This window comes from Melospiza melodia, chromosome 3 (assembly GCF_035770615.1).
Source record: "Melospiza melodia melodia isolate bMelMel2 chromosome 3, bMelMel2.pri, whole genome shotgun sequence".
Taxonomy (NCBI): Eukaryota; Metazoa; Chordata; class Aves; order Passeriformes; family Passerellidae; genus Melospiza; species Melospiza melodia.
Genome location: NC_086196.1, coordinates 72,316,478 through 72,343,699, shown reverse-complemented (window position 1 = coordinate 72,343,699; position 27,222 = coordinate 72,316,478). Strand labels below are relative to the sequence as shown.

The 27,222-nt window shown below is 41.6% G+C and overlaps 1 protein-coding gene across 1 annotated transcript; it reads left to right on the top strand.

Annotated features, from left to right (window-relative positions):
- The first annotated feature begins 16,420 nt into the window (after positions 1 to 16,420).
- On the top strand, positions 16,421 to 26,734 carry SLC30A10 (solute carrier family 30 member 10). Its single transcript, XM_063152224.1, has 4 exons — positions 16,421 to 16,964; positions 17,409 to 17,492; positions 20,915 to 21,151; positions 21,889 to 26,734. Exons 1-4 carry the CDS (start codon positions 16,448 to 16,450, stop codon positions 22,353 to 22,355), a joined length of 1,305 nt encoding a protein of 434 aa, XP_063008294.1. The 5' UTR covers positions 16,421 to 16,447; the 3' UTR covers positions 22,356 to 26,734.
- The last annotated feature ends 488 nt before the right edge of the window (positions 26,735 to 27,222 follow it).

The following is a 27,222-nucleotide window of genomic DNA, read 5'->3' as shown; positions in this document are numbered from 1 at the left end:
ATCTACAGCATGTTTCATAAAACCTTTTTTGCTTTTCCTACACTTACCAAGTGTTGCTCTAGCAGAGGAGGCTGGATGTTACAGAGTTGCAAAATCATTTTAAAAATAGCATCACTTCCACTCTGAGCACAAGATTGGCTTTAAAAAATAAAGAGGTAGCCCTGGCACAAAACAGTGATTAGATGACACACACTTGGTTTACTTTTTTTCCTCCTGTATGTTTGAATGCTGTCTCCATGAACACCTTTCCCTGAAAAGAGTATAGTGAAAACTTGGTCATTAAAAAGTTGGACCTGTAAGATCCTCCCCAAACTCTTCCTGGCCCAACACGACGGGGTGCCTGTTTCCAAAAACCTGGGTTTATGAAGCAGCCATGGTCTAAAGCGTGCAGGAGACTTAGAGTGCTATTGCTGGATCTCTGTTTTTCAAAGACATGCACAGTATTTGCTTTTCCCCAGATTCCTGTGGTCAGCCTTCCTAGTCAAAATTTTGAATGTTAAAATTTGAACCTGGTCTGTCTGATTTAAGATTGTGTGCCTTGTGCCCCAGTTTTTCCACAGAAAAACACAGAAATTTTTAAATATTTTAGATCAGCTTTCTCAGAGTGCTTGAAACTTGGAAATTCTCTGTAATATTCTTTGGATTATGAGTAGTCCTGAAGGGTTTGCTTCAATTGCATCTTAAAATCATCAGTCTTGATTAGTGTAGGTATTTTCTCAGGTGTAGTAATGGGTAAAAGATTTAGGGAAGGATTTGCCTGTGCATGCATTTTTCTTTGGATACAGTTGGCAAAGCAGATGAGTGGCCCGAAGGTCTGTGTTCTGGTGTGCTGCCTCTAAAGCTGGCCGGGGTTGTACTTTGGGAAAGAGAGTGAGCAATAACGCCAGAGTGATGTTTTCACAGCCTGAAATGGTAGGTGACTAAGAGTAGCCTGGAGAAGGATGTCTCAGGGTATGAGGCAGGAATGTGCCCAGATTTTTTGGCAGAGCAAACCAGATTTTTAAGAATAGATGAGCACTTACAACTCCCACTGCAATGTTCTCCAACACCCATATTTTAAAAATCGAATGTGGAAGCTCTTAGTAACTCATTACAAAGGAAAGGCAAAACTAAATGCATCCTCTGCCCTTATCAGTTTGAACAAACAGCCAACCTTCAACCAGTTGACTGGATCAAATCTTCGAGTAAACATGTTGACACACTATTCTTAGAAATGAGTTGCTCTGAGCTGACAAATGGGTTTGTTTGAAGACAGATTTCACAGAAGGCCAGCTTTTTCCTTTTTTTTTTTTTTTTTTTCTTTTTTACCCCTCCTCTTACTTTTCCTGAACATATTTCTTCCTGGTCATAATAAGGCTTGAAGGGTCTGAAATGTTGATACCTCAGATGCAGATGTCCCTGTGATGATCTTCCACAAGGAGGCTAATATTTGCCTGGGAGAGATAACATCCATGTCAGCTATCCTTTTGCCAAAAGCACAATCTGAGCTATCTGTGAAGCATTATAGAAAAAACTTTCAGACCCTGAGTAGATTCTGTCTGTAAGAAAAATAGGTATATGGAATTTGAATAATACACTGCTGTTGGTTAAATGATACTGCTTTGTGTTTATAATAGAATTGCAAAATTTTTGGTGCTCTTTAGTTCTTATGTACTGATAAATTTGAGTTAAATTGTAAAGGGGGTGTAAGGGAAGTGCCTTCACATCATGGTAGCAGCTCCTAATTGGAAACAGAGCACAGGTGAACATTTTAGCTCTGCTGCAGAGGGAGTGCTTCGTTTATCTCTTGTTTTGGTAATCAGAACCTTGTGTAGGGCAGGGCTTTTGAGACCACTGAAGCTTGACCTTCCTCTGTACCCACTGAAAGGATAATTACTTGAAAAAAACTCTGTAGTTCAGGTAATAAAATAAGTAGTTAAACATCACTTTAATACAAGAAGGAAAAAAAAAAACTGCTGTGGAAATAGCTGGGGTGGAAGTGGTGACACAGTGGTGTGAGAAGATGAAAAGGAAGATAAGTAAGTGCTAGTTTTCAATGTTGTAATTAGTTCTAGAAATCCACCCTTCCAGGCTTAATGGTGTTCTTAAAATGGCAGGAGGAGGGGAACCCTTGAGTTGCAGCTGCAGTGCGTAGATAGGCAAATGACCAAATGTTAAAAATTACGTATGTTGGCAGGAGAGGCTTCTAACAAACTGGACTTTGAACATAAATATTTTGGTTGTTGAAACCCTGTGAGCAAAAATTCAGATGAAAAGTGGGGATGGGTGTTTGTTTTTAACCTAAAGTTAAGTCACCTTGGGAATCCTAAGGCCAGCAGGGACAATTGGTCAGCTCAGGTTATCAATATTATCTTATCTCTCCATGGCTGTACTGCATGTAATTCATGTAATTTCCTTCTGTCCTACTTCATAACTAACTGCATATATGCACACAAATGGGCATTTAAAATAAAAAGCTAGATCATATATTTTTCAAGGAAAACACCTTGGTAGGCCCATACTGCCTGGTGTGCCATTAGTGGTAGTTTGTGAGTTTGTGTTAATATGAGAACACTCAACAGGTACTGCAATGAGTGACAAAAAATGTTACTGCTTTATGATCTATTTTCTAGAAATGGCACAAAGTACAAGCTAGGACGTCAGCAGCTTTAACTTCTCATTGTGCTTTCCCCAACTCTGACTTCTACGTGCAAGCATATAAGAATTGCTTTGAGATTTTGAGACAGGTTTTCAAAATGAGAAAAAACCGATATGCTTTGGGTTTATTGTTAAGCCTCATCTTCCATGTCTACTGGCAGTTTGTTTAGAAAATGGCCTCCAAAATTTCTCCATATACATGAGCAATGTTAAAATGTGCTAAATGTTGTATAGTTGTTGTATTACATTGCTAAAATGGAAGATTGGTGCAGTTGTCTTTGAAGATTGTTCTATGGACAACATCTTCAGTAAGTCTCACAAGCAATTCATGTCTATTGTGCTCTTAAAATCATGTCCACCCAACATGTATTTCAAATGTCTTTTTGCACAGGTGTATAGTAAGACTTTTCAGTACTAAAATTACTGGCAACAGAAATGGCAGGAACAGACATGAGAGGAGAGTTTTATGCAAAAGAGAGGTCTTTTCTAACCACTTAAAATTCTGAGCCACCTTCTTATGCCCTCTTGTCTGGGCCTTACTCAGTTTTTCAGGACACTGTGTGGAGTAGCAAGTGCTGGTGCTCCCACTAGTCTTCCTAGGTTTATTTTTGGTTCTGTAGGAAAAAATGCCTCCTGAGGGTGGGACACTTCCAGGACTGGAACTCTCACAGTGTCTTCACATGACAAATCTCACCGAACTGCCCTTTAAACGGATTTATTGTTTTACTGCCTCCTATAAAAGTGGCTCCCAGGCGTGAGCAGCGCTGACAGCTGAAGGGCAGGATCGCGGGCAGGGCGCTCTCCCCGCTCGGCGCTGTCTCCGCGGATCCCAGGAGCCAGGGGCAGGGAGCCGCAGGAATGGGCCGCTACTCGGGCCGCAGCAGCCGCCTCATCCTCATGTGCGTGCTGAGCCTTGCCATTTTCGCCATTGAGATCTCGGTTGCCTACGTGGGCAATTCTCTCTCCTTGGCCTCAGATGCCTTTGCTGTTCTCTCCCACTTGATCTCCATGATCATCGGGCTGGTCGGCGTCCGCTTCAGCCGCGTCAAGTGGCACAAGGCCAGCACGTTCGGCTTCAGCCGGGCAGACGTGCTGGGGGCTTTCGGCAACTCCGTCTTTGCCACTGCGCTCATGTTCAGCATCTTCGTGGAGGCTATCAAGAGGTTTATCAACCCTCAGAAGACTGAGAAAGCGCTGCTCGTCCTCATTATTGGGGTTTCAGGTCTGTTCTTCAACCTGTTGAACTACGTTATCTTCATGGAGTGCTGCTATTGTCATGCAGTCCCCGGCGACACCGAAACAGGTAAATAACCCCAGGAGGCTGCTCTGCCCCTGGCACTTCTGCTTGGTTATAGGGATTATTTATTGCTTCTCCGGGATGGGCAATGAAAATGTAGTTTTCTTCACTCTTCTTAGCAAGGGTGATGGATTTTACGCCTGAACCTGTGCATGTTTCCAGCTGTTGCCACAGGTGTTCATCAGTAAGTAATGGGCAAGCATTTTAAGTGTTGTCTTTCCAAAGCGTACAGTGATCTGCAAGGGAAATTTCCTCCCTAATCCACTGGCTGGCCAAACACAGGACAAAGCATGCTACTACCCTAAGGAGATACTTGTTATAAAATACCTAATTCTGAAATACCAGTCATCCCCAATCTCCACTTCTCAATATTTTAGTAGTTCTTCTGTAACTTTTAGCAGAGATGTGGTTATCTTTAGAGCAGTGTTCAGTGTTTGCAGGAGACAAAATAATAGGTAAGTGCAAAAGGAGAGTCTCACCCTTTCTTGTTTAGGGAATATGTTGTGAAAATGTTTGGATGCTGGCTGAAAAGTCCTGTGAGTACAGTGCCGAGGACTCTTTACTGATGTTTGTTAACCCATGCTTGGGAGAGCATGCAGAGGAGAAACAGACATACTTGGCCACAGAAATATTTTGCAGGACTTTCTCTTCAGTACATAGAGTTTTTGCCTTTCAGTTTATTTTTCTTAACATAGGATTTTAAAAGTTCTACATCTGGGAGGAGAGATGGGGGCTAATATTTTTATTCCTGGAGAAACTCTCTCATATCATTTGATGGAAAATACATGTGAGCTCCTTTTCTCACTTGGAATGTTTTTATACACACATGCAAATGTATTTCTTAAAAGTAGAAATATTTCAGTTGAGGTAGGAGCCAAATATTTGCAAAGTGTTAACTGGATGGGCTGGGGGGAAGCTGAGAGCCTGGCTGAAAAAGCAGCTGCTCTTACGTACTGCGCTAGGTGAGGTAAGGTAAGTTCTGTGTTTGACTTTCAGGCTGGACAGGGCTTTGGAACTAGAAATTAAAAATTTTTTAGCTTGTGTTATAGTGCTTAATGTGTTTTCTGATGGACTTTTAAATTGGAAATGATTTCTGTTTATTATTAAAGGTATCTTCAGACCATATTAAAGCTTTAACTTCGTTGCAGCTTAACATTAAAGCCAGATGCATAACTGATTTTGGTGCCTGCTTGTTTATATGCCCACCTGTTTAAAATTGAAGCTTCTCTTACTCTAAATTTCTGGTGATATGTAATTTTCTGGGGGATTTGGTTGGCTTTTGTGCTGGGAACTGTCAGCAGTTCATGACAAAGTCTCTATTTATGATGACTTATTTGAAGGGAGCTTTTGAAATTGTGCTTCTGAGTGAAGTCAGGGAGGAGGAACGCATCAGCACTTACAAAGGATTTAATGAAATTGATGGCAATTGTGTGGCTAATGATGATCTCACTGAATTTCCAGGATCCTGCTCCTAATAACTTTCTGGGACAACACATCCATCCCAATAGACTCATGTCCAAAGACCTCGCAATTCGACTTTGTTTTCAACTGAATTTAAGTTGCATGAGCCAGGGATGAATTTTGTACTATCCCATAAATATAGTGTGTAGATTTGCTGGTAGTTTTGCTTCTTGTTTCTGGTACAGTGAAACTTCTCTGCTTCCAGTAGTGCCTACAGGCAAGATAATGCTGTTTTATACAATAGAGGAAACACTCTTCTTCTGAACTTCATTTTGTAATTCCCAGTTAGGTAAAATTCCACCTTTATTTCCTCTAATCCTCTTTATATTCAACTTGAGTATATTCAACCACATTTATTTCCTGTAATCCTCTTTATATTCAATCCTCTTTATATTCAATAAAATCCCTGAGTGGGATTTTATTACATTTCTTTCAAAAGAAAGAACATATAGCTGTAGTCGAAAAGTATACTTGCATGTTTCACATATATTTCAAGGATATATTAAAAATCATGAAAAAAGAGGAATTCCATCCCTCTGCCTCTTGTCATCTTGCATATGAAGAAAATATGCTCTTTCCTGGAGCAGTAAGGCAAGGTGAATTTTCTAGTGTGTCAGCCACTAGCAGAAATTGAAGCAGATGGACATGGTCTCTGAGTGCTGCTGGTGCTGTCCGGCTTTCCATAGGCAGCACCTTTGGAGACACCAGGACAGGCTCCTGACATCAGTGACGGTTTGCTGGAAGATCAAGGTTTGTAGAGTAGCTCTCTACCTCTTAAGCTTTCCAGGGAAAGAGAACAATTGCCTTCAAATCTCTTTTCCCCAGTCAGGGAATGGATTTAAACCACCTTCTCTCTTGTTTACACCACTTTGAAAAAAACCAAAGCAAAAATTAAAGAGAACAGGTCCATCCTCTAGTGCTGAACTGTGTGTGCTGAGGGCAATGGGGGCATCTGAATCCACTGAAGCAAATTCTTCCACGTGTATTAGTGCCACAATTAATCACCACAGGGAGCAGTTCATCTCAGTGCTCTGTTGCAAGGCCGACCATTAGGGATGGAACAATTAGCTGGTGGGTTTCCTGGACGCTGCTGACAGCAGGGGCAGAGTGAGATGTGTCAATAATGAGCCCGGTGGACTCTGAGGGAGGTGTTTACAGGTGACAGCTCTGCTCTCCATTTTTTCCCTTGTTCTACAGCTGTACTCCTCATTTAACTCATTGCAACATCCACTCCCCAAGTTCTCATCTTAGTACGAATATTCTTGTTGAGCGAGAATAAATGTGTTTTCTCCAAGTTACCAACCCTGCTTACCCAGACAGAGCCAATTTCCTCTGTCATTCATTTTCTAGGTTTGTTTTGCTTCTCACCCCTAACTCTTCAATCCCTCACCCTTCATTTTTCTGAGTTTTGCTACCCTTTTGCTCTGTGTCCTATTCCCTAAGTCTTCATCTACTGCTGTTCCCCTTTCTCTCTTTCTCTCTCTCAGCTGTTCAAATTACAGCTGTCCAGCTGTAAACACCTCTCTCTTCCCACCAGGCTGAATTCAGGTCTCTCTGTCCTCTAGGTCCATCCTTGTGGATCCTTGCACTTGATTCAGACAAATGCAGTTCCCCACACCAAGTCAGGACTAGGAGGAGAAATCAGCAAGAGAGCAGGGAGGACATGCCCCTGTTCTTTCTCTTGGTGCTGGCCCAGACCAGCCACTACAGGTATAAAAGCATTTCTATACTCTCTGAAGGAAGTGCTGTGTAGAGGAGTTTGAGCCAGCTGGGCCATCAGCAAAGGGCATCACAGACTAGTTAGTACTTTGGCTTAAAATCTAGGAAATACTTGTTAAAACACTGAAATATTAAATCTTCCCTGAGAAACTTTTCCCAGAAATTGAAATTCACAGAAGACTTTTCTTGCTGTTGCTGTTGGAAATGACAGAGCACCTTCAACTAGGGCTTTCTGACAATTTTGAGGTCTTGTATCTTACGCAGACAGTTTTGGCACAAAATGGAGAACATGGCTGAATAGCAAACAGATGAAAATAAAAAACATCATGCTCTCATAATAAATACCAGACAATTTTAATGATGGCCATACACCTTACAATCACTTGTGAAAATACAGAAGCCTGTTTTACTGCACACAGAGACCTAATTACTCTTGTCCATGTAGGTCAGTGCAATTGTCTCTTCAGCTCATTTATACACAGTTTTAAAATGTTAGAAGAACCACAGTTTGAAAAGAGCCATGTTAGTCTGATCATAGTAATTCTCTTTTGTTTGTCTTGAGAAAATAAATAAAGGTTTAACCTGGAAAAAAAACTTTGTTCTGTTGTCTTGTGATCTGTACAGGAAGATGGGGAGGGAAGTAGGAAATAAAGATGTCACCCAGCCCAACTCACCTGACACTGAGCCACCCATAAATTGTCCCAGACTGGGAAAAACATCTCTCATCTTCTCATGAGACATTCCATGGTCTTTGCACAGCTCATTAAATAAAACATGTTCTATGTTAGCAGCCAAGTGCCTTTTGCTTTTAATGTCCCTGTTTGTGCAATTTGGCAGGTATGTGAGCTTTTGGTGTGGCATCACTGCTGGGTCTTGATTCTCCTCTTTCAGTGTGCACCAGCAGCCTGCCTCTCAGATAAGGTCTGGAAAGTAAGCTAGCAGTCACATAAAAGGAAAACATACCTTCTTTCTCCTTATGGACCTATGCAGAGTGAGTTTCTTTATTCTGAGGCTTGCCGAGAGGTAAATCTTTTTTCCAGGCTTTGTATGTACGAGACACATGAGGGCAGATGTGTGAATGAAGAGAGGCACTTTACTGGTTGGGTGATTTGGGAAGACTTTGTTGCTGTAATATTCTGGACTAAATATTCACATCTGTTGGTGAAACATGCTGATCCCAGGGGAAGTGAGAACATTTATAGAACAAAATAAGTGAATAAATGGCTGCTTAATTTGTATCTTAATGTCACAGACCTTCCCAGTGGAGACCTGGTGAGCTAAAATGCGCAGGTATCAAAAAACAATTGTATTTGTAGCTGTGCTCTCTGATTCAACAATTGCAAATATGCATCCTGCAGGTGGCAAGAATGGCCTAGGAATTAAAATTCCAGAACAAAAAATTTCAGTTTCTTAGGTTGTCAGCCTGAAGAATTTAATGATGACCTAATTTAACCCCATTTAATAGAGAAAAATAAGTTCCCTGGTTGGAATAGCTTTCTTTCTCACGTGCACTGCTGAAAGCATGACAGACTTTGCCAGGTGATGATGACTCAGAGACACTTTTAAGGAATTAGAAGAAAGGAACCCTGAGTGTAACACCTGTAAAAACAAACCTCTGTCTTACTCTGCTTTTCACACCTGAAAAGCCTAAAATCCTTTCCTCAAGATCAGCATTGTTCTGTGCTTCCTCTCTTTTGAGTGTATAATCAACAGGTTGATTTTATTTTTGCCTGAAAGTACCAATCCTTCAGTAAACCCTTCACAGCAATTCATCCCCCGCTGCATTCTTACAGATGATTGCAGAATGCACAGCACCAGAGTTTGCCAGAGGACAGCTCTGTCACACAGTGCATACTCATCCTCAGGGTTTATGTGGCCTCTGTAGTGCACTATGACATCCAGCTCCTAAATATTATGCATAAATGAAGGAATGGATGATTTATGCATTTATTTCCATAAATCCCAGAGATGTTAATGTGTTGGCATGCAGGTAAACAGAGCCTACTGTAACAAAATATTTAGATTTTATGGCTTTGCTGGATGTAGTCCTCTCAAAAGGAATAAAAAGGTCAAGGGACAGTCTCAAGGTATTTTTAAGTGTTTATCAAATGTTTAAGACTGAACACAAATTTATCCGAAGATCTTTAGTTTAATAGTGTAGCAAATAGTCCTCATCAAAATTTTCCAAAGCTTTTCTGAGCAGCCACTGAAAAGGTAACCTGATTTGTGTTATGTTCAGTGGAGCTCTAATACAAAGTGTTTAAAAAGAAAAGAGAAGAGACTGTGAAATTTTATTTAGCAATGTCCTTCTCTAAATTTTCTTCACAATTTTGAGTGCTCTTCAAAGAGAATTCAGAACATAATCTGAGGGTTAGTTGTCAAAGAGAAAATTGTGCATAGAAGCAAGTAAAAGCAAATGTTTTAGAGCTACATTGTGTCCAAAATGGAAAGTGCGGAATGGAAAAGTGAAGTCTTTGGGGAAAGCAAGCAAAGCATCCCTGGATGGTTTATGCAACAAGATAAAGGCGAGATTAAACTCTCTGAACCTAGATTCCAACAGTGCTAGTGCTGCTGAACTTTGGGTACTGCCTTCGCTCTCAACCTTGAACCAATTTCTTAGGAGACTCTGAATTACATCACAGTATCTGGGGTGAGCTGTAAGGAAATAAAAGGACTCTAAGATGACTGAGTTCAAAGTCATAAACAGTTTCAATACAATGGGGTTCTTTAAGGCTGACATGTGTTGTACGTTAACTGCAATTGCTTAAATTGGATGTTCTGCAGACACTTTGACACTGGCATATGTCTGGTATCAGTTTCAGTCTAAAATGCTGCTGATATAAAAAAAGAAGCTTTTGCAGTAGGACTCAATGGAATTTACAGTGATGAAATCAGTGATTGGCCTTTTCATTGTCATGTTCTTGGCAATGGGCTGTGCTACCTGGAAAAGGTCATATGTAGGCATAAATATACCCAAAAGTACATTTATATGGGAAACTACATTTTTTTAAAGAAGTGAAGTATTTGAAATATTTCAGGAAGATTTATCCAGGTGATAGAGAAGACACTGACTGAAGTACGCAAAAAGGTTTTTATGCTGGGTATTAGGTGCAGAGAATGGTGATTTTTGACTAAAAAACTGAACAACCATCTTAAAATAGGGAAAAATATAACAAAAAGAAGACATTACATCCTAGGAATTAAATAATCCCACAGGTTCATAACTTCAGATTGACCCACCAGTATGTTCAAGTGAAATTTAGGAGAGCATGAAAAATACATTCCCAGGCCAAACTCCAGTACAGAGTCTCTCCCCAGGACAGTTTCAGGACTGTCATGAAGAGTAACAGCTGTGATTAAAAATCCAGCAACATTCACCTCTGTACTCTGCCAAGGACACTGATAAAGCTTTCCCCCAGACTGAAGTCTTGCTAGTCTAGGCTTCTGCTCCCTGGGTTGAAGCAGACCGAAAGACTTCCCAGCCATTCCGTCTTTCAGTCTATGCCAAGAAACCCTAAGAAGAAGAAACCATCTTGAGAAAATAAATAAACCTAACCCAAGAATAAATAAATAAACCACCCTAACCCAAGAAACTATCTTCCTCTTCCAAGTGTGAGAGGGAGGCACAAATAAAATGAGCAAGGAATGAGGAACAAACCGCCTTCCACAAGGACCGCCTTCCATAGGTCTGTTGGCCAGTGTTTATTTTGTTCTTCATTTTGTGGTTGAATTTACCTGGGGCAGAAGCCAAACACATGGTTTCCATTTAGATTTGCTATAATTTGGTCCATGATTCCTAATTTAGAGAAACAAGGTTCACAGTCAAGGCTGTCACCAGGTCTTCTTGCAATGAACTTTAAAGGCCCTCTCACAGCCACACATTGCATCTCAGGCTAGGGGTGCTGCCTTAAAATGTCATGTGCCCAGGAACAGCCTCAGCTTTTTAGTACAAAGGTAATATTTTCCTTCCCACGGCCTTAGAGCTTGGTAACTCCTTCATTACATACAGCAGGCTGTGGGCGTTAGCTCTGTTCATTCTCTAGTTTCTTCCAGATCATTCCTGAAATGTGTGTTGTAAATAATTTTTATGATGGGTTAAAAAAATAAAGTCTGACAGGATTTTGATAAGCAGAATGAAAAGAGATCTCTCTTAACGGTAATGTTAATGGTTCCTTATTTTCATGATTATTTTTGCCATCCAAATTCTACAGAAGCACGAGTGACCTATGAGTGACCTGTTTGCATTCAGCAGTAGAAGAAAATGACCATAATTGCTGCTGTTATTATTGTCATATTTCATAATTACAGAGATATCTTACTTTCAAAGGCCAATAGCCATTGAATGTTTGTCTTGTCTTCTGAAACAAGAACATGTGAAGTGAAACTAGCAGGATTCAGATTCAAAACAAGAGGAAAAAGGCAATAGGCTGAGAGAGTTGTGGTTGTTCAGCCTGGAGAAGGGAAGGCTCTGGGGAGACCTTAAGGCACCTTGCATTATCTAAAGGAGCCCACAAGAGAGCAGAAGAGGGACTTTTTACAAGGGCAGGTACTGACAGGACAAGGCGGAATGGCTTTAGACTGGCAGAGGGTAGTTTAGATTAGATATTAGGAAGAAATTTACTCTGTGGGTGGTGAGGCACTGGAGTACATTGCCTAGAGAACCTGTGGATGCCCCATCCTTGAAATGTTCCTGGCCAGGTTGGATGGGGCTTTGAGCAACCTGCCCATGTCTCTTCCTGTGGCAGGGAGGTTCCAAACTAAACTATCCTATGGTTCTTGTTTCCAATCAATGTTGAAGTCTGCATTTCTTAGTGAGAGCCTGGACTAGGACATGAAAGAAAAATCCACTGAGGGTACAAGATACAGATATCTAGCTCAGAAACTCACTTGGGCTGAAAAGACCTGAAGAATAAGAGAGTATTAAGGAAAGTGTACTATATACTTACCCTGCTTTACTGTTACCTAGGCATCCCTTTATGGCCACAGGTGGGGACAGACTCCTGGCTGCCAATGGCTAAGTGTTTAAAATTGGTGTGTTGAGTACTTTGAAAGCTTGGTACACAGAGATCTTGAAGCTTACGGGAGTGCATTGCATCTTTGTGGTTCAGAAGGGAAGTTTTCTTGTTTGTAATAATTTTAGAACTTCTGAAGAACTTTTCTAATTTTTGTTCCTGATTACGATGAGGAAACTGCAGCTTTTCTGGCAGCATTGTAGCTGAAACTAAAGTTGGCAAAGCATTCAGAAAACTAAAGTGCTGGACAACCTTTTCTACATGTCCTAAGAACTTGTTCCAACTCAGCATAGTCAGAAATGGGGAGACTGGGATATTTAGGCTGCTTTTTTCTTCAATAATATGTAGCTAGTTCAGGCCATCTCAGGGCTGGATGAATAAGTGAAATCATAACATTCTACTGTCAGTGTAAAACACACATGGATGCCAAGCACACTGCAGAGCAATCATACTCATGGTTCCTTTCTGAAAGGATTTGAGACCAAATGCTCTGATGCTGCAGGTGGATGTGTGCAGGCAGAATGGAAGTGCCAGAAAGGAGCAGGAGCCTGAGTGAAAACACTGGTAGTGGAGTCAGTGACTCCTATGCTCAGGATCATTGCTTTCTTTTGGACTATGAGGAAGGAGATCAAAGCAGAAAAGAGCTACAGGGATAGCACATATTTTATTCTGAAGATTCACCTGAATTAATTATTCTTCTTATTGAAAGCAACAACTTCTTGAATGAGAATGATTGAGGTAACTTTGCTCACCTGGCAGTTTTAGGAGCTGTTTGTGTTTAAGTGATTGTGGCACCTGGATAAAGAGAGAACGGGGAGGTTTGGATGCATGATGAGATGAGTAAAAGCTTGGATGTCCAAGAGGCTTCTAAGCAGTCACAGTGCAAAGGCCCTTGCATGGATGAAGAGCTGGTCAGGAGTTGTCCTGGTTTTGGCTGGGATAATTAATTTTCTTCACAGAAACTAGTACAGTACTGCATTTTGGATCCAGCATGAGAAAAATATTAATAGCACTCTGATGTTTTGGTTGCTCATAAGTAGTGGTTACTCTAAGTCAAAGAGTTTTTGGTTTTCCATGCTCTGCAAGTGAGGAGCTGCACAAGAATCTGAGAAGGAGCACAGTCAGGATAGGCAGGACTTGGACTGACCAAAGGGGTATTCCATACCACAGTGTAATTTTCAGAACATAAGATGAGAGGAGGTGGCCAGGAGTCACTGATTGCTGCTGGGGGATGAGCTGGACATCGATCAGAAGGTGGTGAGCAACTGTTAGTGCATCATTCGTGTCCTTGATTTATTTTTGTTTTGTTTCTGTGGGTTTGTTTGTTTGTTTTTACTTTGCTTCGATTATTAAACTGCTCTTATTTCAACCCACAAGGTTTCTTTACCTTGTTTTTCTGATTCTCCTTCCCATCCCACCTTGGGTGGGGGAGAGTGAGTGAGTTGCTGTGTGATACTGAGTTGCCAGCTGGGCTTAAACTGTGATTGAAGATGAGAAACAGAGTAATTCCATAGATGGAACAAATCAGTTCCATAAAAATGTGTGCTAAATGTTCAGAACAGAAAAGTGAATCAAATGTGAGACCATACAGGGAAAGGAGCAAAAGAGACAGTCAGGACTTTTGCTGTTCCTCTCTATCAGTGTATCTCCTGTTTCTCTGTATCTGCCCGGTGTTTTGAAGACTGTGCAGGTTTGGTTCCCTCATTTCCCAAAGCTGTAGATGGGAACTGGAAACAGTCCAGACACAGATCTGTGGTCTGACCCAGCAGACACTGCTCTGTTCCTGTGTCGGTGTGTGGCTGTTTTGTGACAAGCAGATGGAGATGTGTGAGCTTGACAGAAGGAATAATAAGTGGATCAGCAGATCCAGTGTCAGAGCTGAGGCTCTGAAAACATACAGTTTCTGACACCTTCAGCAAGTCAGCTGTAATTGTGCTCCATGCCAGAGGACTTAGTCACAGCCTTATTTGCTGAAAACAATATTTTTAACACTATGTCTTCAAAATAACTGTGATATTTTTATGTTTTGAAGTGAGTTCAGGGCTATGAAACTTCCTTTTTTTCTTTCCAAAGAGGATTGATATATATTTTTCACAGGAGGATTAATGATGTTTCAGCTATTGTATTATGTCTTCCTAAAATAAAAGTCACTAGGAATTCCTTTCAGTTCTATGAAGGTGCAATTAGCTGGGCTTCAGAGAGCTGTCTTTTTTTTTTTTTTTTTTTTGATTGTAAGTCAAGTGCCAGAGTTTGCTATCATTAATTATAGTAAAGAAGATAAAGTCTTTCATTTTAAAATTTATATCTGAGTATTTAACTTCCTATAACTCCTATTTTTCTTCTTATTGTTCTACCTATTTGCTTTTGATTTGACCCATTAAGCATTTCTTATCCTATGTTAGTAGTTGCAGTTCTAGAGCTGAAATGTGTGTTGATGTAAAGTATTCTATCCTCTCTGACAACTCTGTTTACTTTTATGGTAAGGTTCATTTCAATACATTTATTTTCATGCATTTGTTAATTTGCATATTGCAGGATATCAAGTGTGTGAATCTCTGCTTCACTGGGAGTTGTGTGGTAATTCTTTGCAGGTGAAACCACCCCCTGAAAGGCTGCTCAAGTCCACTCCAGAGGTTAATACACATCTTGGGTTCTGTGCACAGAATTAGGAGAAATGGAGCGGCCTCATGTAAAAGATGTATTCAGGCAAGGGATCAACTCAGTCAACAGCAGTAACAATGCAACTGCTTCAGAGTTAGAACAAAGAGGGAATTCCCGAGGTCCTTAAGGAATTTCTGGTTGTAGAGAACACTGCCTTAGGTAGGTGGGACAAGATAGTGTTCCCTGGCCTGGCTGACTTAAAATCTAACAGCAATGGGTGCCTTGTCAAGTGTGGTGAATTGTGTGATGTGGCACTTCGGTGTGAATTGTAGCTGCTGAAGTGGTACCTCAGCACTGGTTTGCCTCTGGCATATCTGAAATGCTCCCAACTGTCACAGGATAATGTTTTAAGAGCCTAATTTTCTCTAGGTCTTACATATTTTATTTATTATTTTTGGGCCCTGTTCTGATACTGAGAACCCCATAGCAGAGGATGACTTGATCTCACAGCAGCTGCTTGATTTGAAATGATGTATTGGTGGTTCAGCTGTCTTTTTTCCATTTGCAAGTGGGGCTGTCATTTTTGCAAGAACTGTCCTACAAACAACAGCAACAAAAATCTACAAATAAGAAAGAGGTTTACTACCTTTTCATGGTTCATGTAGACTATCCTGTAGGTTAAAAAGTGCATGCAATTACCTTTCTATAGGGTAATGATAGAGTTGTGAACACTAAGGTACTATTTTCATAGAACAATAAAATCTTAAGGGTTGGAAAGGACCTTAAGGATCAAGTTCCAACTCCCTGCCATGGCAGGGACACCTCTCACTAGACCAGGTTGGCCAGAGCTCCATCCAACCTGGCCTTGAACACTGACAGGGATGGGGCATCCACAGCCTCCTAGGGCAACCTCTGCCAGTATCATACCACCCTAAATTTGCCTCTTTCAGTTTGTAACCATTGCTCGTTGTTCTGTAACCATCATTCCTGATGAAGAGCTCCTCTCTGGCTCCTCTGTAGCCCCCCTTCAGATGCTGGAAGGTTGCTACAAAGTCTCTCCACAGTCTTCTCCATGATGAACAGCCCCAACACCCTCAGCCTGTCTCCGCAGGTGAGGTGCCCCAGTCCTTATCAAATTTGTGGTCTCCTCTGGACTCAGTCCAACAGCTCCGTGTTCTTCCTATGTTGGGGCCACCAAATCTGGATGCAGCAGTGCAGGTGGAGTGTCACCAGAGCAGAGTAGGAGAGAATCTCCTTCAAACTTCTGGCCACGCTGCTTTGGATACAGCCCGGGATTCCCTTGGCTTTTTACACCTTTTTAAAGACAGGTGGCTGGAAATGAGCTGGCTCAGTAGATGGCACTCTGTCCTTTGGTTTGGCACTTTCGTCGCCAATAAACCACCAAAGGTCCGTAATTATTGGATCCTTCGCTGGAACGTGACCGTCTCGGCGTGGCAGGAGCGCCGGCAGCACAGCCCTGGGCAGCTCTGCCTGCCGAGAGGGCCCTTGCCCCGCCGGCTCCGCGCCTCCCCGCGGCCCATCAGCTTCCCTTTATGGCAGCTCTGGTGGATTTCGTGCGGCCCGCTGCTCGGCTCGGCTCGGGGCGGGGCGGGGCGGTGCCCGGGCGGGCGGTGCGGCCTGGCCCGGCCCGGCCCGGCCCGGCCGCTCTTATTAAGGCGGCGCTGGGGTGGAGCGTTACCGGCCGGGCCGCGCCGCCGCCATGGGGCGGTACTCGGGCAAGACGTGCCGCCTCATCTTCATGCTGGTGCTCACCGTCGGCTTCTTCGTGGCCGAGCTGGTGTCCGGATACCTGGGCAACTCCATCGCGCTGGTGTCCGACTCCTTCAACATGCTCTCGGACCTCATCTCCCTCTGCGTGGGGCTCTCCACCGGGCGCATCGCCCGCCGCAGCCGCCGCGGTCCCCGCGCCACCTACGGCTACAGCCGCGCCGAGGCGGTGGGAGCGCTCAGCAACGCCGTGTTCCTCACCGCGCTCTGCTTCACCATCCTCGTGGACTCCGTCCTGCGCCTCGCCCGCCCTGAGCCCATAGACGATGCCCAGCTGGTGCTCATCGTCGGCACCCTTGGCCTCGCCGTCAACGTCGTGGGGCTCCTCGTCTTCCAGGACTGGGGCGCCTGCTGCCGTGGGCGACGCCCGTGCCCCGCTCCGCCCGCGGCGGCCGCGCTGCAGGACGTGTCCCCCGGCGGCATCCCGAACGGCGAGGAGGATGGAGCAGGTGCCTTTCGGCTGCGCTTCGCCTCCCCTGGTGTCCCGCATCCATCTCTGCCCGCCCCTCCCTCCAGCATCCCTCTCAGCCTCCCTCACCCTTCCCCATCCTCTCTCCCCCCCCCCCGTCTCGTTTTCCCTCGGGACCCGCCGGGCTGTTGGCCCAATCCTCTGGGCCCTTTCAAAGCCCCAAGGCCACTCGGGGGCCCCAGCGGGTCTCACTAAGCTCACTCAGGCTCCCGGGGCCTCTTACACCTTGTACTTTACCCTGGGCTTCTGGGCGTGCCCCCGGGGTGGTCGAAGGAGGTGTTGCCCAGGGAGCTGCGTGGGAAAGGTTTTGGAGTGTTTTTGGTTTTCTTCTTGTCATCTTTAAAGCAATTGGTTTTGAGAAGGTTGATGTTTTTTTCTGTTTGTAGAACTTATACACAACACAGCGTTTCTTCTTTGAATGCAGGTGATTCACCAAATGACCAAAAGAGCCCTGAAGAGGGGTTTGAGGAGAAAAAAGAGAAAAAATCTGAAGCCTTGAACATCAGAGGTATGGCATAGGACTATGCTGCTCATGTTAAATTAACTTGAAAGACTTTATGGTTTCCATCTCAGGTTTATATATGCACCCACAAATATCACTAAGAAAGAGAGAATTCCAGGACTCATGTATGTAATTGGATCCAGTTATTCTCTAGCAGAAAGATTTTGATTATATGGAATAGCATGAGTAGTAGCAAAATAGTGTCATGCTGATCTGGCTTTGAGCATACTGACATTTTGATTTTTATTCTTAGAAGAGTGCAGCTGGACATTTGGAAAGGACACAAACCCTGCTGCACTAAGCTGAAGTCACTAGAGTATTTACAGGAAGGTTACACAGAGAGCTATGAGGTGAATCTTTGTGTCACTGATGTAGTAGTAGTTGAGCAGTTTTCAACCTTAAAATGCTTTTGGGCAGAAAACTTAAATACTTCTAAATCCCAGGGTTGATAATGTTTTGTTGTCAGCATAAGGAAAAGGGTTCTGAAACTGGTGCTTCAGCATGGTGTTTTTACAGGTGTGAACCTGTTCTTGTGAGAGTGTGTGACAGGATCAGCCCTTCCCTCACTGTAATTTGGCAGGTCTTTGGGAATGTGTGGATTTTCATGGAGTGAAGCATAAAGCTACTCCTAGGAATAAATTACCCACATGTCTCTCCCTCTCTGTGTAGGTGTTTCTCTGCATACACGTTTATGTGCCTACTCTGAGCAGAGCCAAAAGCAAATATCTTCAAGGATATGAAATACTGAGTTTGTCCCAAGGAAAGGACTGTCAGAAACTTCAGTTAGAACAGAAGTTTTGGGTTTCTTATGGTCACTGATCAGCAGCTGATATTCCCCCAAGGTTGTGTGAGTTTGCATTGCATGAATTCAGCTTGAGAGGTCAATGTGGCAGTCAGGCACGTGGGTTTGCTGGTTTTTGTATTTGTGTGTGTGTCTTTCAAAAGTGTTTACAGAACTACACAAACAGACCTGTAAGGGAAGATGCTTTGAAAATCAAAGCATGTGCTAAGGACACAACACTTGCTTGAATGCCTTTAAGTTGGTGTCACTGGGTATTGGCATTATAGTGATAAGACTTTTGGAGAAGGATGAGCAAACTGTCACACTCAGGGATGGAGGAGAGTAAGGAACCAATTGCTTTAGAGAAGACCTTGCTTGCCTGAACCACAATGCTTAGATATAATGAAGCTTTCAAAAAATGGCTGAAGGATAAAGAATTTTGTGACAGTTATTTTAAGATATGGATTGTCTTTGATTTTTAAAAGAAATTTTTAGGTGTTACTTTAGTATGTCACCTTTGCAAAATCTATTTTCATTGTCTTTATGATTACAGAGGTAAGGAATATTGATATGTGTATTTGAAATTCTGTTTCACTCCATACTTTTCCTTTTAAGTTACAAGCTGTATACTTTATAGTCACTTGGCAAAAAATTTTATTGTGGAATGGGAGCCTCCCTGAAAAACACGGTTGAACGAAGTGGATTGGCAGAGGAATGGTTTCCTTGATTTTATAACTTGTAGGAACAGGAATCCCTAGATTCTGCCTGGCAGGATTAATTATTGCAGTGTGAAATTATTCCTTTTGCTGCTTGAGCATACACAAAGTATTTCAGTTAGACTTTGGAATGCAAGCTGTTGGAAACTGCTGCCTATGGTCTTACCATAAAGACTTCATTTAGTAAAAATTAATTCTTTATTCCGGCTTATAATCATAGCTTTTGGGGTTTGATAGGGAAATGGACAAATTTTGGTCTGAGCCCTAATTCTGTGATGCATTACCAGGGTATCTGTGTTAATGACATTAAGAATGTAGAACATTTTTCCAAATTCTGTATTCTCAATTGCTAATTCATCAAAATTCTGACATATTTTTTTAATTTTTTTTTTCTTTAAAAAATTCATTTTTTTTAATTCATTTTTTTCCTTAACTCTAAAGAAGGATTTCTGAAACATTTCCCTCTTCTTTATAGGCTGTGCTCTCTTGTTTGTTGCCTGGGCAATGCAACTGCATCCTGCCCGTTCCTCTTGTTAGTGCAACAGCTGATAGCCCATGCTGAATCAGGACTATTTGTAAATGAAAAGGAAACACTGAGACACTGTTAGGAGGAGTAAAACCCCCTGGTAGTCTGCCAAATGGGGCAGAACATGCCTGACTCCAGCAGAAAGAGCTGGACTCACCAGGAGCTTGTACTTTCTTATCTGACCCAAGTGATTTGGAGAAACTCCAGAGGCTGTGGCCTTCATTTCTTGCACAGATCAAGGTGCGTGTACAGGGCTGGTAAGAAACACCAGCATGGGCAGAGTTCTAAGGCTAATCCAGTATCCAGCACCATCAAAACTCTTTGCTGTGTTGTTAGTGAGTTTTGGGGGAGCCTTTTACAGTTTCTCACTTGAAAGTCTATGTGATAGGGTTGTTAAAAATAGATGGTTCATTTTCTTCTCTCACAGGCCCTAAACAAAAATATTGATGAAGAAATTCACTTCATACAGAGAGAGATGTTCTGAATTCAGGTGTGGGTTGGAATAAAATCTGAGTCTGAACAGTAAAATCTAACAAAACTGGAGTATGTTTGAGCACTGATGGGAAGAGGGAAGTTTATGTAGAGTAGTAAGAAGAAATAGATTATTGGATTTTTGTAACTCTGTAGCAGAAACACTGCTTTGGTCATTGTAGTTTAAAGAGCAGCTAAATATTTTACTGTAAGAGCCTGTTTTGTATCTTTAACTTGTGTACAAAACCATCTTTATAAGATGTAAAAAGAAGTGCCCAGCATTCCTCTCAGAGTAGTCCAGGCACTTAACAATGTGACTGACTGTAGAACCAGATTCTGATTTTGACAGGTCTGAAGGCTAGTAGTATTGATGGAAGAAGGTTTAATATGACTGGTAATCTAGTTTGATCTAAAAATTGGAGTCTGAGGGTATTTGGACCAGCTTAGATTTCACTTAGGCAATTTTTCAGATTTCAGCAGTGTCGCAGAAACTGGTGGGGGAAGGTAACTGTTACTGGGGGTGGTCTGCCGCTCTCCACTCCCTGGAGAGAATGGATAGCTTTAGTCATGAATTTTTAATTTAGATTTAACATGCCAGGATCTGTTAATAATCTTCATGCATTTTAAGCCGGCACATTTTGTGTTACCATGGCATTCCAGCTGGACAGCAGTCGCTAGCATATCCTACATGCTTAATAATGCATCCCACTCCAACAGCAGTGCTTCAGAGTCAGTATTTTCTTGCTATTTTTTCCAAAAGCTGTTACTGAAAACTTTGGTTATGATATTAATGGCTGGAATATTGCATTCTTCATGTCAAGTGAAACATACTTGAAAAATGCAGCATTACACCTACCCCAGGAAAAAACCCACAAAAACAAAGCAAAAAACCCCAAACCCTCCCCACTAATGAAAATTATGCCTTTTGTTTCAGGTGTTCTTTTGCATGTTATGGGAGATGCACTTGGATCTGTGGTCGTGGTAGTTACTGCTACTATCTTCTATGTACGGCCTCTGGGGGATGCTCCGTGCAATTGGCAGTGCTACATTGATCCAAGCCTGACAATAGTTATGGTGCTCATCATCTTGTCTTCTGCATTCCCACTTATAAAGGAGACCTCAACTATTTTGTTGCAGATGGTCCCCAAAGGTGTTGATATGCAACTACTGAGTAAGTCGAATTTGTTGCTGAAATGCTGTTAATTTTAATGGTGGATTTCAATGCATATGGTATTGGTGGAATGACATGTTTGGATTATTTATTCATAATAGCTCTAAATTCTCAAGAACTGTGAGAAATAGTCACATGCCTGTGTCCTAGCAACGTGATTCAAATCTCTCTGGATTAGTTAAGGCATGCATTTTGAGAATGTGGTACTCCAACAATACATCAAACATACCAGGTCTTGAGCTGTTAATGCTTTGTGTGAGTTGTTTGTGAAAGAAACAACTTTGAGTTACAGTCTTTTCCAATCCTGCAGTGGCTGCTTCCAAAAAGCTTCCAAAACTTATTAGAAATTTCCATTAAGGTTAGTTAACTTTGTAGTTCTTAGGTGCTGTTCATACTGGTTAATTGTGGGTAATTCTGGAATTCCCCCATGCTCAGGGCTTAAAGAAACCAGAAAATGTGGGGTCTTGATAGAGGAAGTGATGTAGTATTTCCTGTGTGAATAGCTGGTAAATTGCCATTTGGGAGCCTGAGGGATGGGTGAATCCAGAAGGAAAGGTGCCATGTTCGTCACCGGGAGGCCGAACTGAAGGCAGCTGGGAGTAGATGCATTGTACCAAGTGTATCTCCTCTAAAATGATGGTTTTGACACTGCTGCTTTTGGATAGGATGCCTAGTGAGGCAGCTGATAATTAGCCAGTGCATCAAAGCCCCTAATAGCTTTCCCTTATGCTTTCCAGCTGACAGACTAGCTCGTGTACCAGGGGTGAGCAGCCTCCATGAGGTGCACGTCTGGGAGCTGGCAAGTGGGAGGAACATCGCCACTCTTCACGTCAAGTGCCAGAGCCCTTCTGATTACCAAGGTGCTGCTTACCAAATACGGAAGATTTTCCACAAGGCAGGAGTCCATTCTGTGACCATCCAGCCCGAGTACACTGACCACATGACCTCACATCTACTGTGCAGCTCACCCTGCATCTCAAAAGCCTGCGACTCGCATCTGTGCTGCAGCCAGAGGCAGCCCCCCCGGGCTGAAACGAATGGCTACGTGGAGAAAAGCGAAAGCTCCGTTTCTGCACAGCACAAAGACAATGGTTCAAGGAAAAGTGACGTTGAAATCCCTATGGAGGACCCAGTGGCAGAGGAGAATGTGAAAAATTGTGACGTGTCTGGTGACAAATCACAGTCGGGTAGTACACGATTTTAGGCAGTTCGCTCTGCTCTGTGCTGTGCTCTCATGGAGCAAACGTATCTTGCCTGGGAAGGGGGGCATCGGTGGTTGTAGCTGAAGTTGGTGTGGCAAAAAGATTTGTGTGCTTTAGCTGTAAACCAAAACACACCTAAAACCCCCTTGTACCTGAAATAAGGATTAAGATTTCCACCAAGGCTGTTGCATTCACGTGATTTTTGTGATGCAGCCTTACTCAGTTCCTTACCAAACTAAGGCTGAATTCCTGCTGTTAGAGTGGATGGGGTATGTTGCTCTCTATCTGCACTGATGTTTGCAGTTCGTGGCCAGTAGCACTGGGAAAGAACCTCTGGCCTTTCCTGCTGGAGCGAGCTGTTTCTTGAAAGCCCTGTGGCCAGTTAATGATTGTACTGGGCTGAAGTACTGTATATTTATAAAGGACTTCAGTAGAGAGATGCTTTGCTGATCCTTAAACCCCATTTTTGCATGGACAGTTCATTTTTAACAATAACAATTCTGGCCAGTGGAGTTTGTGAATGAAATTAAGAGTGTCTAAGGGGAAGCACTCAGGAATTATGACTTGTGTTATTTTCTTGATTGACTCCTGTATTTTGGGACAGAGCAGAAGCTGGTCTTGCTTCTCTACAAGTAATACTGGAGTCCCAGCCTAATCACAGATGAGCGTGCTAAGGAACAGACTGCTTGTCATGAAAGCAAATAAGTACCTACCAACGTTGTCTGTATTGATTCTAGCAAATGGAAATGCAGGTAGTCATCCAATTAACTTTTATCTTTTCACTGTTGTGATTGTACAACTCAGTCTTTTAAAGTTCTTGTTAGCCTTCTCCTGACAACACAGGTTCCAAGAGCCATGGTCTTATTTCATCATTGTGTAGGATAATTGCCTTATCTTTAACACTGAGTCTGTCATTATTCATGCTGAATAAATAAGCTAATGTGTTTATTATGAACAGTTGAAATTCTGCAATTCTATTATTAAGGCATAATTTAATATTGTATTAAGGAAGCACCTTTAAAGTCTTTTATGCAGTATTATCACTTAGAGGGAGCTTTAAGAAATTTAAACCTGGAAATTTTTCCTGGTTTAGTCTCAATCATTTTTTTTTGGCTGGTTTTAAAGGTCTTGATGCCTTGAACTCTACCCTCTGCCCTGGTCCTCCTCCCCCTGCCCAAACATGTATCTCAAAATGTATTTAGTGAAGCAGTTTACTCCCTTTTTGCTGCTTTCTGAAGGTATGCAAGGGTGCTCTAAGGAAAACAAGGTGATGAGCCCTGTCTCCAGTGCTGGATTTCAGTCCAGTGGGCTCCACAGGTTTCTGGGACGGGAAATCCACTACTCAATCCACACTGTGTCTAGGGCTTGATCTCCCTGGCTATGCAGATCAGATCCAGAAGATTCCAAATAGAATTTATTGACAAAAGAGCCTTTTAATGGTCTGTGTGGCCTGGACAGGCTATTTTATCAATTCATTCACAGGGACACCTTTGAAAAATAGTTGTGTCTTTGCCTCAGTGGCATCTTAACAGAAAGGGCAAATTGATTTCCAGCCTGGACTGGGAAAATACCAGGACCTCCTTGTAGGGATGGCTTAAAAGCAGCCAACTCCTTATTAATAAAGATGATTGCAATAATTCAATGAATATTGAAACACACAGCAGGATATTTTATTGCTTGGAATGTAGTTTTTACTGAAGCAGTGATTTCAGTCTGAATAGAACATTTCTAGAATTGTAATCACCCCTTTGAAACGGATTTTTGGATGAATTAAGATATTTTATACCATTTCATTGTAAGTTTGTATCATATAAATTAACAACCGATTTGTTAATATAATTAAGAGCTTGATTCTCCAGCCTCCTTGATTCCATTGGCAGCAGCAGGATTCTGCTTGGCAGTTATTGCATGAGTTAATGTAAATCAGGAAACATTGTAAGAATTCGTCTGTTTTTTAAAAGCATGTGCCATGATGTAAGACAGCCCTTTCTTCTGTTCTTTTTTTTCCCCCTCTTTATTTTCACCTATGATGATGCTTAAATGTAAATAACAAATGTATTTATCGTGGTTTGAGAACTGGAATAGAAATCTCCCAGAATAAAAACAGAGAACTTTCTTCCCAGATAGCTTCTAAAACAAGCACCCTTTCATAATTACTTGTATCTTAAATCAATATATATATATATACACACATATTTTATTAAATGGTTGAAAGCTGGAATGGCAGTATTTACTCTGGGATTAAAGAAAACTAGTATGTGTGATGTTGGGGCATTTGTCAAAATGGACAGTTTTTATTCTTCCAGTGTTAAAACTGTGGCTATGTATTTTTTAAAACTTTGAAAAGTGTTGTAATCTAAAAATACAATGAAATCACATTCTTAAACTTTATTTTCTCTTGTCTGGTTGAATGTACTGCAACTGTTGCCTGTGAATAAATGGAAAAAAATCAGGGATTATAGAAATCTTAATATCTAGAAAACAAAAATATGTTAAATTTGCTTCATTACTTAAGCAAGCAAAACCAACAGTGCTATGTTATCTCTGAGAAAAATCTTGCTTTTTTTTTGTGTTGGGACTTTCAGGATACTCAGCTAAGGTTTCTGACCAGCATCTTTGCCTTCCATTGAGTAACAAAATATTTTTCTCCTGTACTGTGTGTCCCCGCTCCACTTCTGTGGGAGACTTCATTCCAATCCGTGTGTATTTTGTATTGGCCTATTTCCCTTCGGTTCTTGGCATATCTCTTCTAATTCTGTTGAAGCAGGCTTCCCTCAGTTTGAGACACAGTATATTTCCATGTTAGCCCTTATCTATGAGCACTTGTTCTAAATTCAGTTTTGTAGTCTATTGCACTGTCATAAAAGCTCTGTTCTGGCCTCTCTAGCTGAATCACTTTATTTCCCTCCATGACAAATGCAGGTAGATTGTGCTGCTCTGTCCGCTTCAAACACTGCCTTGTGATTGTCTTTCCTGGTTTTTAGGTTCTCTTGCAATGATTGTCCCTTCTGTCCATTGCTACTGGTAGCAAAGGAAATCTGCTTAAATTATTTGTGACTTTCAGCTGGTTGTCCACCTCCTGTGGATGTGATTTGTAGCCAGTCATGCATGTGACCTAGTAGAATGATGATAAAACCTTTGCTAGGCTTGCCAGATAATTCTGCAGTAAAAGTGTAACCTGGAATAAGTTAACATGACATTGAAAGCAAAAGCAATTTACTGGCCTTCATCAGTTGTGTACCTTTTCTTAAAGGGAATAAATTCTTTGTCACCTTTTCATATGTGCCAAAAGTGCTGATTTGATTTTTAATTTTTTTCTTCTTCTGAAACCCTCTAAATGCAGGCATTTATTCTTCATTATAAAGAAAACTGCAACTATTTTCAGGAGTATTGCCTTTGTTTTGCCAGTTTTCAGTTGACTTCCTTTTCCTTGTCTTCTTTATAGTACTTACCTTGACTCATAGTGCAAGTGTGTTTTTTCCCTCTTAATGTTTTTTCTCATTTTCTCTTCCATAAAAGCAGGATGGTTTTGTTAGCCTGGTCATGGTGATCTACCAACAATACAGTTTAGAAATTCCTTTTTATGCACTGGTTTAATTTTTGTACTCCATTCTATTAAAATACACCCACTTTCTGGTTTTGCTATGTGACACACCCTACCATTGCAAACCAGTTTTTGACCTTTATTTTTTTCCTATTCTTTCCCTTTCCCATTCCTGATTATAATGCTTGCTGTCTTGAATACTCCCTTTTATTCTGAACTTTGAAGGGAACATGCCACTTGAATTTTTCCCGAAGAGAAGTTCACTACCCAAGTTCTATAGATGGCTTGATGTGAGCTACTCTGAGGACTACTTTGTGTTCTGTGGTCTGTGTAGAAGTGTTATCTGAGTAGTCATCCTGAGATATGAACACATGTGTTTATGTATAATTAAACTCTTTATAAACACTCTACCTGAATCAACTTCTTAAGAAAGGTGGAATTCTAAACCTGGGAAGATGTAATGAAATCAGGAGGGTTCATTGGTCATTTGTTAAAATCGTGAGGGAAAGTTTGGTAAAAGATAATTCGTAAGCCATGAACATTCCTAAGTTCTACTGCTTTGCTGTACAGTGGAAGCACTTTCTATATTAAATACTTTATTTGACCAGTGATACCTTGATGTGAGGATGTCACTGTATAGGATTGTTACATTTATGGAGCTGTGTTGCTTAAAAGTTTCTTCCAGTTTTTCTGTTCCTTAAGTAATTTAATGTGCCAAAATGTAATTTCCATGATTGCTGAATCTCGCTGTGGTTTTATTAACTATTAGTGAGAAATGACCTAAGTTTTTATGTACAACTATATTTTTATCAAAATGAAGATTGAATGTCTTGTAAATAAAGTGTATTTTTGAATAAAACTTTGTTGTGAGCTTGTGTCTCTTGATAATTTTAAGATATTTGTATGAGTGAAATTTGTTCTTATCCTGTGAGGCAGTTAATGTTGCAAATTTTGTATGTATTTAGAAGAAAAGGGAATCGACACCCAAAAGTTTTTCTTCTGTAAGCAGCCTTGCATTTTGCCACATGGAGGAAGTTGAATGTGTATATTGTGATTCTCACTCCTGGGTTTCGTGACCTGAATGTACATGCTAGAAATGGGATGAGGTCTAACACTACAAGTTTAGATGCTTGTTTTGGAGCAGCAATCCTGGAGGTGCCCTCATACATTTCTCTCTTCTTAGCATCAGTATCATGTGTCTGCCACCTGGTTCCTACCCTGTTGTGTCCAATTGTCCAGTTGTTCATGTCCCTACTTTTTTAGTTTACAATAATCAATAAGGAGGTAGTTGTGGTGGTCAATAAGTGGTCATTGTGCTTGGCTTT

What these genes read in the sequence shown, in the direction of transcription:
- SLC30A10 (XM_063152224.1), top strand. Translation starts at nt 16,448, where the DNA reads ATGGGGCGGTACTCGGGCAAGACGTGCCGCCTCATCTTCATGCTGGTG. An exon ending in TGAAGCCTTGAACATCAGAG is followed by an intron (nt 17,493 to 20,914) that starts GTATGGCATAGG and finishes CTTTTGTTTCAG; the next exon opens with GTGTTCTTTTGCATGTTATG. An exon ending in TGTTGATATGCAACTACTGA is followed by an intron (nt 21,152 to 21,888) that starts GTAAGTCGAATT and finishes TATGCTTTCCAG; the next exon opens with CTGACAGACTAGCTCGTGTA.